Source organism: Ursus arctos, unplaced genomic scaffold (assembly GCF_023065955.2).
Source record: "Ursus arctos isolate Adak ecotype North America unplaced genomic scaffold, UrsArc2.0 scaffold_30, whole genome shotgun sequence".
In the NCBI taxonomy this organism is placed as follows: Eukaryota; Metazoa; Chordata; class Mammalia; order Carnivora; family Ursidae; genus Ursus; species Ursus arctos.
Genome location: NW_026622986.1, coordinates 10,940,084 through 10,952,702, shown reverse-complemented (window position 1 = coordinate 10,952,702; position 12,619 = coordinate 10,940,084). Strand labels below are relative to the sequence as shown.

Here is a 12,619-nt window from a genome sequence, read left to right as displayed (position 1 = left end):
TAATTTTCATTAAGTTTAGAAAGGTTTTGGTCATTTTTTTTTCTTTTCTTTTTTTTTTTTTAAGATTTTATTCATTTATTTAGAGAGAGAGAATGCACGAGCAGGGGGAGGGGCAGAAAGAGAGGGAGAAGGAGACTCCCCGCTAAGTAGGGAGTTCGACATGGGGCTTGATCCTAGGACCTTGAGATCATGACCTGAGCTGAAGGCAGACGCCCACCGACTAAGCCACCCAGGTGCCCCAGTCATTTTTTGTTCAAATATTTTTTTCTGGTTCCTTTCCTCTGCCTCTTTGGGGAATTGTAGATTAGCCTCTTGAAGTTTTCTCACAGTTTTCTGAGGTCAATTTCAGTCTTTTATTTTGCGATGTCTAATACGTGTTTATTCCTATCCAGTGTATTTTTCATGTCTGACATAATTTACATCTCTGTAAGTGCTATTTGGTTTTTTAAAAATAGCTTCTATGCCTCTACTTACCTTTTTATGCTTTCTTTTGAGATATAGCTAAGTTGATTACAAACAGTTTGACCCTTTCCAGTCCTATTCTTATGAATTGTTAGGTGAATCCAGAGTAGTGCTCAGCCTAGAGCTCATTGTTCCCCACCGCTGAGGCAAGACCTACTGTATTCATTGTGCTACAGGTTATGAGTTTTCCCAGCATGGCTAATGGGAATCGATACCATCCCTGGTGCTGTGTGAGCACCAGTGGAGCCCTCTGCAGATCTCTAGAGTTCTTTCTTTGTTCTGCTTTCTTCTCTCCAGTGTTTTGACCTCTGATCTCTATCTGCCTTGGTTTCACCAGATTCTCAGTTTCGTCATCTCAACTCAGGGAATCTGGTGGAGTCTATCTCAGTTTTTTCACCTGTGTCATGGTCAGTGGAAATTCTCCCAAGGCAGTGAGCTCGGGTGTGTGTTAGGTTAACTTCTTTTGTTTTCAGGGATCATTGTCCTTCATTGACTGAAGTCTTTTGTCTTGAAAATAATTTTAAAATGTATTTTATCTGTTTTTGTTTGGCTTGTTTCAGGTAGGAAGGTAAATCAGTACCTGTTACTCCATCTTGGCCAGAAGCAGATTGCAACAGAACTTTGGCACATGCTGTAGGCTGTCTTGAATGCTTGTCTTCCTCCTTTGCTCACTTGCTTTCCTCCTCCTCCTCCATTTCTCAGAATAGTTCTCTCTTCCTCGGGGAATCTTCCCTTCCCAGGGTAGATCACATTATGTTATGTGATCCTAGAACTCCGTTTCCTTATAGGAACTATCTGAATTTGTAATTGTCGTTTTATTTGTCTTTCCCTTTCACTAGACTTGAAGCTAAATAAGAGCCAGGGATCTTGTCTGTTTAATCTGCATAGCTTAGTATAATCTCTTTTTTTTTTTTAAGATTTTATTTGAGAGAGAGAGTGCACAAGCTGGGGGAGGGACAGAGGCAGAGGGGGAGGGAGAGGCAGACTCCCCACTGGGTAGGGAGCCCAATGCAGAGCTTGATCCCAGGAACCTGAAATCATGACCTGAGCTGAAGGCAAATGCTTAATGGACTGAGCCACCCAGGTGCCCGTATAATATCTTTTACATTGAAGTCATTCAATATATATTTGTTTAATGTATGAATGAGTGAATGTGAAAGCACACAGTCCTTTATATGCAGAAAGTACTGATATTTTATTTCTTTTTTTAAGGTTTAATTTATTCGAGTGCGAGCATGAGTGGGGGGTGAGAGAAGAACAGAGGGGGAGGGAGGGGGCGTGGAAAGAATCTCAAGCAGACTGCGTGCTGAGTGAAGAACCCCATGCGGGGCTCAATCCCATGACTCTGAGATTATGACCTCAGCCGAAACCTGACTCGGATGCTTAACCAACTGAGCCATCCAGGTCCCCTATATATTTTGTTTTTGTTTTTTCTCTGATGTAGATTCTGTTAATTTATTAAAAATCCAGGATGCGGTTCTTTCATATGAAAGATTAATAGAACTTAAAAAAACTCACTGTGAACAACTTATAAAAAAAAATAAAAAAATGGAAAGTAGGATTAACGGACTACAAAAGGAGCTATCAGAAACAAAAGAAATTAAATCACAGTTGGAGCAGCAAAAAGTGGAATGGGAACAAGAACTCTGCAGTTTGAGGTATGACGTCTTGGTTTTAAGGAAGTATTTGAACTATTTACTTTTTTTTTTTTTTCTGAAATAGGTTCCACACCCAGTGTGGGGCTTGAACTCACAGCCGTGAGATCAAGAGTTGCATGCTCTACCGACTGAGCCAGCCAGGCACACCTTGAGCTATTGACTTTTATACTACAGATATGTAGGAGAAGTTTTGTAGTTGCTAACTTACCTTCTGGGATTTTATAGGGAAGAAAACTTCTTTAATATTGTGAAGTATGAGATTCTTCTAAATAATACAGCAAGTTCTTAACAGTGAATATTTCTACGAATAATTTAATGTATATTCCGAATCATAATTTTAATGACCATATAGAAGTCCACCATATGGAAACCTCATTATTTAACAAATTGAATTTTGGTTGGTTTTCGTTTTTCGATACTTTAATTAAAGCTGTAAGGAATGTCTTTTATATAAATCTGTTTCTACATTTCTGGTTAACTTACTTGGAATACATTATTCAATATAGTATTGGTTACTTAAAGTATAAAAATTTTTAAAGAAGGTCTTCGATCCTATTTTTAAATTGTGCTCAGGGAAGTTTATATTAATTTGTGTGCCCATGAACAGAGTATAACATGGCCATTTTTCTCAAGACAGAAAAATTTTTAAAAATTTATTTAACTTTAAACATATGCAGCGATTAAAAAGTAAAATGGAAAATGATTACTGCTCAAGTTTCTCAACATCTCTCATATGTAGATAAAATTAATTCAAAAGTCTGTGCTGTAAGCACATATTACTCTTTATTGTTAATTAATATGGATCCTGTGTTGGTCTAGAAGGGGTTTTCAAATGATTTATAAAGTGGATAATAGGGGTGCCTGGGTGGCTCAGTTGGTTAAGTGTCTACCTTCGGCTCAGGTCATGATCCCAGGGTCCTGGGATTGAGCCCCATGTCCAGATCTCTCTGCTCGGCGGGGAGCCTGCTTTTCCCTGTCCCTCTGCCTGCCGCTCCACCTGCTTGTGCTCTCTCTCTCTGTGTCAAATAAATAAAATCTCTAAAAAAAAAATAAAATGAATAATAATCGACAAGGTCAATTGAGAGTATTGCAGGAGAAGAAACATAAAAAGTATAGGGCAACAGATATTAGACTCCCTAGCCTAGTCCTGGATCACAGTAATCTGCAGGTGTATGTTGTGCAAATGACATCTGCAGATGCTGTCTTACACTGCAAATTATTTTTAGAGGTACCTGTGATGTTTTGTGAAGTAGAAATCTACTTCTAGTGAATTTATAAACCACAATTTCTCTTTTTAATTAGTAACTAAATTATTCTAATGGAAGAGTAATTATGACTATGTGGGAAAAATGATAATTTTCAATTCTAACTTTTTTGAATAATTTCAAAATTCCTTTCCCTACAATCTCTACCAGAGTTATTACTGACTAAAACTTACTACTAAACTGCATAATGCTTTCTCATTGCTTCTTTTCAACTCTGTATATCTTTTGGAAGAGCTTGAAGTGAGAAATTAAAAACATGAGCCCTAGAAAGGAAAAAATTGAGAACATAGAAATTTCATTTGGACAATAAACCAACATATGTGGAACCAGATCCATAAAATGAACTTTTTCTTGCTTACAAAACAATTTTTAAAATAAGCACATTTATTTGCAGATTTTCCTTAAAACAAGAAAAAGAAAAAAGAAGAAATACGGATATGTTATATGAAAAAACTAGGGAGCAATTAAAAAGAAAAGAAGAGCAGTATAATAGAGAAGTCGAACTGAAACAACAACTTGAACTTACTCTTAGAACACGGGATGAGGAATTGAGGACTGTAAGAAATAATTTGAATCAGGTAAATTTTTGATAAAAATTGCATATTTCCATCAATATTATTTATAATATCCCTTTGATTTAATGTATATTATTTAGATATAAAATAGATTAAAAAATCAGTTTTATCCTAATAGGAACTATTATATTTGTAGCTAAAATTAATAGCTTATTGGAATCCTTGGCGTTTCATATATGCTCTATGTATATTTTCTGAGTTAAGGGATGGAACGTAAATTGAGATAAATGTGAATGTTGGCTTTTTTTTTTTTAAAGATTTTATTTATTTATTTGACAGAGGGAGACAGCCAGCGAGAGAGGGAACACAAGCAGGGGGAGTGGGAGAGGAAGAAGCAGGCTACCAGCCGGAGATCCTGGTGTGGGGCTCGAACCCAGAACGCTGGGATCACACCCTGAGCCAAAGGCAGATGCTTAACAACTGCGCCACCCAGGCACCCTGGCTTTTTTTTTTTTTTTTTTTTAAGATCTTATTTATTTTTAGGGAGAGAGCATGAGCAGGGGAAGAAGTAGAGAGGGAGGGAGAGGGAGGGAAAAGAATCTCAAGCTGACTCTGCGCTGAGTGCAGAGCCTGACTTGGGGTTGGATCTTACAACCCTGAGATCATGACCTGAGCCAAAACCAAGAATAGGACACTTAACCAACTGAGCCACCCAGGCACCTCAGTTTGGGATTTTTTATATTAAAATACAGGCTAAATTGCCTTGAGACTATGATGGAACTAGTTAAATGTTTTGTAAAGAAATTTTATTTCACATACTATATCTACCTATATTTTTACTCTATGACAAATTTAGCTGTGATTTAAATTAAAATTGGAGTTATTCATGAGCAGGATAAAAATCCTGTCTTTACAAAGGCTACTTCTTTTGAACATATTTTTTAAGTTCTCTTAAGCTTTTGACTTTCTTTTTTAATGGTGTGATACAAAATCCTAATGAGAATAGGTCTCTAGGTTGTAGAAGAACAAAACGACACCAAGAAACAACTTTCTCAAGAACAGAATGCCAGAATATTACAAGACGGAATTCTAAACCATCACCTTTGCAAACAAAAGGAGCTAGAAAAGGCGGATAAGAAAACGCATTCTGGGGTATTTTCTTTACTTATTTTGAAGTACATGTGTGTATGTATTTGTATGTATACATATCTTATTTTCTGAAATTAATATTTTTTCTCCATGTATGCATATATATATTTTAAAAACCAACACTGTAGATCATGGAAAGTGTAGAGGATTTTTATTGGGGGGGGGGGACATAAGGGGCAGTGGCATTTTTGGTCCAGTGGCTAAAGTAATAGTCTCAGTTTAAATGCATTTGTCTGCAAGAGTCAAATAGTGACATTCATAATGTCCTCATCCAAAGGAGAGGCTTTTATTATTTTCCATAAGAATTGATGAGCTTTCCATAAGTTCAAAACTATTGCTATTAACAACATATCTTTTAGTTTTGGGCAGTTACTTCATCACCTCTATATTAATAGAGAGGTTAGCTTAACGCTTCCACTGACGAACAGGAGGAAAAGTGTAGCCTGTTCAGAGACTTTCTTTTGGATGTTAGTGTCCTACTTTTGAGAAAAGTAGCAATTTTCTCCAAGTGGTATCCTATTTTATTACAAGGTGCTTTTGAAACAATTATATGCTAATGATAATTTATTGATGAGTATTTTATTCCTAATAAAACAGCTCAGTGTATTTCCCCCCATTTTGTATTTATTACCATTTTAAACATCATGAAGAGGAAATAAAATTTATTGCAGCAGCAAATAATCTGATGATTTTTCTAAGAGCTGTATACATTTTACCTTATTTACCACCAGTATTTTGAAATATAAGGCTCCTTTTGTATTGATGATTTCCACTAGAGAAGAACTGCAGTTTGGTGCAAGAGCACTAGTAGTGGAGTAAGAAGACCTGAGGAAAGTCCTGCAGCTCACTTACTATTTTTAACCTCTCCATTCTAGAATTGTGATAACTAAAAGTGTTCATTGAAGTATGTAGAAGTGTTTATAGTGCAGTGCCTGGATTTGTCGGTTGTCAGTAGATGTAATTCTTATAACTGACTATAGAAATGTTAGAAAACTGGAATTCTGTGGAATATTGTCAGGAAAAAAGAATTTTAGGAAATTTAATCTGTCCAAATAATGCAGAGCTAAGGATTTTACTGTGGGGTAGCTGTGTTAGATATCAGACTGTAAACTCAATTTTTAGTGTCGTCAGATTTATTAATCTTTTATTTCAAGCTTTCTGGGTTTGTTGTAAATCAGAGAAAGACCTTTCCAATTGTGAGATTCTTAAAAATTTTGTCTTGGTTTCTTCTTCCTCTCATGCATTCATTGTCTTCAATTAAATTTTTGAACCTTTGGGAATTTATGCTTGTATAAAGTTTGGGGTTTGACCCAACTTTATTTTTTTCCCGTTGGATATCCACTTACTGCAACCTGTTCATTGTATAAACATAGGTTATTCTTTAATTTCAGAGAACATCATGATAATGTCATTTTATTGGGTTCCAGCTAAAAGTCTCCTTTGTTTTACTTAGGTTTTTAATAGTCATGAAAAAGAAGAAGGTCTATTGCATAAAAACCACAGGTGTCAGGATGAAATTGCCATGCTAAGACTGGAAATAGACACAATAAACAGTCAAAACCGGGAAAAGGAAAAGAAGTACTGTGAAGACATTGCAATTATAAAAGAGAAAAATGCCAGCCTTCAAAACACCATAAAACTGAATGAGGAAACATTAACAAAAACAATATTCCAGTATAGTGGACAGATTAATGCTTTGACCACTGAGAATACAATGCTAAAGTCAAAATCGGAGGGCGAGAAGCAAAACAAGGAAAGACTGGATGCAAAAGTTGAATCATACCGAGCTAGACTAGCTAGTGCTATACAGGATCGTGATCAAATTCAGACATCAAAGAGAGATGTAGAACTTGCTTTCCAGAGAGCAAAAGATGAATGGGTTCGTGTGCAGGACAAATTGAATTTCGATGTGTCTAACCTAAAAGATAACAATGAGCTGCTTTCTCAGAATCTTTCGAAAACTGAAGGTCAACTCAATACTTTAGAAATTGAGCTCCATCACACAAGAGATGCCCTCAGAGAAAAGACTTTGGTTTTAGAACGTGTACAGGGAGACCTAAGTCAAACACAGTGTCAGAAAAAGGAAATTGAACACATGTATCAAAATGAACAAGATAAAGTGAATAAATACATTGGAAAGCAGGAGTCCTTAGAAGAGAGATTATCTCAACTACAAAGTGAAAATACGTTGCTTCAACAGCAACTAGATGATGCTTACAACAAAGCTGCCGGTAAAGAAAAGATAGTAATTAATATCCAAGAACAGTTTCAGGATATTGTAAAAAAACTTCAAGCTGAAAGTGAAAAACGAGGTCTTATGTTTGAAGAAAGAAATAAAGAGTTAATGAATGAATGTAATCTTTTAAAAGAAAGAATTTATCAGTATGAAAAGGAGAAAGTAGAAAGAGAAGTAAGTATCCAGAAAGATAAATATTTTTCAAGCTTCCTGAGAGAAAATTCAAAGTAATATTTGATTATGGATTATTATTATTTTTTTTTTTGAGAGAGAGAAAGATTGCACCTGCACATGAGTGGGGGTGGGGCAAAGGGAGAGGGAGAGAAAATCCCAAGAGAGCTCCACATTGGAGAACTCCACCTCATGACCCCGAGATCATGACCTGAATGATTATGGCTGAATTTTGAATCTAGTTGAATATAAAAAATATATAGACTATAAGTCAGCCTTAACTTGTATCCAGCAAATAAAAATTAGACTTGAGAAGCTCTTTAATCTGAATAAAATTGTGTCATCTATGAAAGTTTGAGAGGTTAAGTTATAATTGCTAATAGATAGTAGGCTGATATTAATAATTTAGTTTTATACTGCCAAAATAATAATTTTAATCTTTGTCAGCACATTTTAATACCATGATGAACAGATAAATGGAAATGCTCATACCTAAAATGAGCATTTTGAAATTGAGATTCAATTAAGTGGATTAACTTGACAGTTAACTCCTGATATCCCACATGAACTGAGATGCTGTATCTCAGTACTTTACCTTTGGTAGCTCTTTATACATTTTAGGTTGGCATAACTTTATTTTTACTTATATAAATTTGAATTTTTAGTCTGATATCATGTATTCTTATGACCTTTAACTCTTTGAAGGCGCTTACTTTTCATTAAATCATAATTTGGGACAACTGTGGTGAGCTTTAGCAAAACTGTGTTTGATTTAATCTTCCCACTGCTATTTATAATTTTTTTTTAAAGATTTTATTTTTATTTATTTGACAGAGATAGAGACAGCCAGTGAGAGAGGGAACACAAGCAGGGGGAGTGGGAGAGGAAGAAGCAGGCTCATAGTAGAGGAGCCTGACGTGGGGCTCGATCCCGTAACGCTGGGATCACGCCCTGAGCCGAAGGCAGACACTTAACCGCTGTGCCACCCAGGCGCCCCTGTTTATAATTTTTTAAAGCAATTTTACACGTAATTTGGTCATTTCAGAGCACAATTACTATTATCTGGGCATAAGTTTATCCAATACAAAGAGAACTATATCTCTGTAATTTATTAATTTGGCATTGGATCTCCATTTTCAGATTAATGAGAGGTAGCAGGATTCTTGTGTAGCAGAAATGGAGGTCAGGGAGGGAGGTGAAAGTCAGGTTATCTAGGGCCTTGAAAGCCATTAGAATGACTTCGCTTTTGTCCTGAGGTAGTAATCTATTAGAAGGATTTGAGCAGAGGATTGAATATGTGAGGAACTTTGACATTAATTGAAGCCTCTAATAAAAAAGAAGGAAAACATTTCATAATGCAGAATTTACCACTGCTAGTCCCACCCATATACCCATTTCTTTTTGAGACTTCAGTAGGTTGGGAAGCTTTCCAAATTCATCAACAAGGAATGGGTAGTGGGGCTGAATTAATTATCTAAGTAACATAATACTGACTGGGCAGGAGGATAACACCTTTTTGTGTCTTAAACCAAATTCAGTAAACAGCAGTGTGTACATGTTAGGAAAAGAAGGTGAATTGATGCATGTGGTGATATTTTTCAAAGTATGTATGTTAGAGTTACATATTATTAACATAACTTAAGAGTAAGATGATTTATAAAATCAGTAACAGAAATGTCTTTTTAGATAGCTATGAGACAGCTTCAACTAGAACTGGCTGATACCCTAAAAAAACAATCTATGTCAGAGGCATCACTAGAGGTTACATCACGTTGTCGTATTAATTTAGAAGATGAGGCACAGGATTTAAAGAAGAAATTAAGTCAAATCAGAAGTCAGGTATGTATTAAATGTAACATGTCAACAGTTAATCTGTAGCTAGTTAAATAATATAAAGTGTTTTAGGATGCTGATTTCCACAGGCCACTTTCTTTTGTATTTTCATTGTAGTTGATTTAGTATAATTTTAGTATCTTCGCAGTGCACTTATTTCTTAAACTTTGACTTTCATTCTGCTGTTTGTGTTATGCATTTTTTCTTATAGTATTTACACTTAGGGAAGTTGAGACTTATGCATCATTCCTCACAGAAATTGAGGGACTTTTTTTTTTCTTCCAAACCGTTCTTTTTTTTTTAAAGATTTATTTATTTATTTGAGAGAGAGAGAGAGAGAGCACATGCACATGCACACGTGTGCCTGAGTGAGGGGAGAGGAGAGGGAGAGGGAGAGAATATGAGGCAGACTCCCTGACCAGCGCAGAGCCCCATGCCAGCTTGATTCTGTGAACCATGAGATCATGACCTGAGCTGAAATCATGAGTTGGATGCTTAACCAACTGAGCCACCCAGGTGCCCTAAACACTGTTTTTTAATGATATCTCTGGTACCATGATGAGGTGAGCCATATAAAATCAGAAGATAGTGTTTAATGGAATGTTTCAGAGAATTCTTATTTCTCATCCTCACTTTTATGAATGGATAGAGAATCTGTACTGATTTCAGGATAACTTGTACAGAAAAGTCATTTCACAAACCAGTTGAACTTAGGTATTTCCTTCATTTTCGTTTCCTTTCAGATACATTGTAAATGCATAGAAATATTCAGATCATGTATAGTATATACACCCCAAAGAGAGAATTAAGAAAATTATCTAGGTCCTGCCTTTAGATTTGTTTAAAGCCTTATTGAGGTAAAATACACATACCATACAATTCACCCATTTAACATGTGTAGTTCATGGTTTCTGAATATATTCATAGAGTTGTGCAATATCACTGCCATCAAGGAGAACATTTTCATCACCCTGAAAAGAAATCCTTAGCCCTTGCCCCGAGCCTCAGGCAACCACCAGCTACTTCCAGCCTCTATAGAGTTGCCTGTTCTGAATATTTCACATAAAGGGAATCACACAGTGTGCGGTCCTTTTTGACTAGCTTCTTTCACTTAATGTTTTCAGGGTTCATCTGTGTTATAGCATATGTCAGTGCTCCATTTCTTTTTATTGTCAAACGTGCTCCATTGTGGGCTAAAACCCTGTTCATTCATTGCTTGATGCACCTTTGGGTTGTTTCCACTTTTTTGCCATTAATAATGCTGCTGTGAGCATTCATTTAGTTATTATCTGGACATCTATTTTTATTTCCCTGCCATCCGATTTTATCCTCTGAGTTAATTGGGGTGATGTCACCATCTCTCAGCCTTTTACTCATGCTGTCCTTTCTGTCCTTTTAGTTTCCCTTCCTCTTGCCTAATCCTACACTATTCAGACCTGGCTCATAGTCTCTCATTCTCCATGGAGCTCTCTCCGACTATTCTAATTCCCACTGACCTTACTCTCTTCCACTTGTCATTTAGTCTGTGCAGAACAATTTAGTCCTTTGTTTTACATTGTTTTTATTTTTTTCATGTGAGATGATTTTGTCTAAGTATGCATTTATCTAAGGGGAAAAATATGGGTATGTATGGTACCTATCCTTGTACAAATTGAGAATATTTTAATTTAACAGATTTTAGGATTAAATTAAGTGCTTTACACCATATCAGTAATTTCTGTTTGAAAACATTGACATAACAAAACTTTTATTCTAAATGTATTTTAAGCAATTATTATTATTATTTTTTAAAGATTTTATTTATTTATTTATTTGAGAGAGAGACGGCCAGCGAGAGAGGGAACACAGGCAGGGGTAGTGGGAGAGGAAGAAACAGGCTCTCAGTGGAGGAGCCTGATGTGGGACTCGATCCCAGAACGCTGGGATCACACCCTGAGCCGAAGGCAGCCGCTTAATGACTGAGCCACCAGGCGCCCCTATTTTAAGCAATTAAATGTAAAATTGAAAGCATTTAATTTGACAGAGGAGAAGTGTTCTATCAAATACTTCTCCCCCCCCCCATGGAAAAACAGTCTAAATTTGCTTTTCTTCATTTTGCAGCCAGAACTGAGATTTACAGATTTTAGCACTTTACTATAAAGCTCCAGGGACAGCTTTTCTTTTTTCTTTCTTTCTTTTTTTTCCTTTCTTTTTTAAAGTTTGTTTGTTTATGTAATTTCTACACCCATTGTGGGACTTGAACTCATCACCCCAAGGTCAAGAGTTGAATGTTCCGACTGAGCTAGCCAGGAGCCCCTGGGGACAGCTTTTCTGATATGCCATACCACGTAGCTTTAATCTATTCATCAGAGTACTTGCTAAAGCAGTGTAACTTAAACAGTTGCTAAGATAAACAATATAAACATGAAATGATTTGGGAACATTGATTTAGCAAGAGTCCATTATTTCCACGTCAGTGGCTTTCCCTTGCCTCTGATGGTCATGTAAATTATTTATTACTCAGTCTAGGAGGTACTATTGGCACTGTAGTCCATGAGCATTGTCCACTGAGTAGTCTAGAGAGGGAGTAAGTTAGAACTATTATAAGTGGGAAAAAGTACTGTTATCTAGTGGAATTGGTACAAGTTTTTTGAAGTACTGAGGATATATTCTGGGCCTCGTGCTCCCCATTTGCTGCCACTTTCAGTGATATGAAGAATAATTTCAGTATAACTTGGAGAAGAGACCACTTTCATTGGCCTGTCATCTGCCTAAAATATCAAATATGATTAGAACGTAACATGCAGCAACAATAATAATGCTAATTGCAGACACTTAGAAATCGGTGTGTGCTGCATGCCCTTCTAAAGAGTTCATGCATATTTCCTAATTTAATCTTTCCAACATCCCAGTGCGGTAGATACTGTTATTTTCTTCATTTTACAGAAGAAGAACCTGAGACACAGAAATTTTAAGTAATTTGTTCCAGGTCACACAGCTAATAATACCCAGTGGTGTTGGGAATTCGGACCGTAGGCATTCTGGTTCCTACGAAGATACTGCCTCTCATACTATTCCGTGAAATTCCTGGTTGTCACTGAAAGCAGCATGTTAACTTCTATAATCACTGGAATAGCCATGGTCATTCACATACGTGAATATTCAAAATTATAGTTGATGTGGTGCTTGGAATACAAAAATAGAAATGTTTCCCATAAGGTAATTTTCTATCTTTCCCCCTTTGACCAATATATAAATTTGTAGGTTTATCTGATAAAATAAAATTTAAAAACATTTTTAGCACTTGAGAAGTCAGTAAACTTTTCTGTAAGGGGTTTGTAAGTATTTTAT

The 12,619-nt window shown here is 36.1% G+C and overlaps 1 protein-coding gene across 20 annotated transcripts in view; it reads left to right on the top strand.

The window, feature by feature from the left end:
• ANKRD26 (ankyrin repeat domain containing 26) overlaps positions 1 to 12,619 on the top strand; it is a 124,074-nt gene that overhangs the window by 68,693 nt on the left and 42,762 nt on the right. For 17 of the 20 annotated variants that reach the window (XM_048219393.2, XM_057304640.1, XM_048219391.2 and 14 more), the window contains 5 exons: positions 1,907 to 2,120; positions 3,780 to 3,963; positions 4,915 to 5,052; positions 6,503 to 7,459; positions 9,143 to 9,295. In XM_048219393.2, coding sequence (XP_048075350.2) covers positions 1,907 to 2,120; positions 3,780 to 3,963; positions 4,915 to 5,052; positions 6,503 to 7,459; positions 9,143 to 9,295 — 1,646 coding nt within the window. Of the gene's footprint in view, positions 1 to 1,906; positions 2,121 to 3,779; positions 3,964 to 4,914; positions 5,053 to 6,502; positions 7,464 to 9,142; positions 9,296 to 12,619 lie in introns of all 20 variants that reach the window. The other 3 variants (XM_057304639.1, XM_057304638.1, XM_057304634.1) reach the window with 1 other exon arrangement.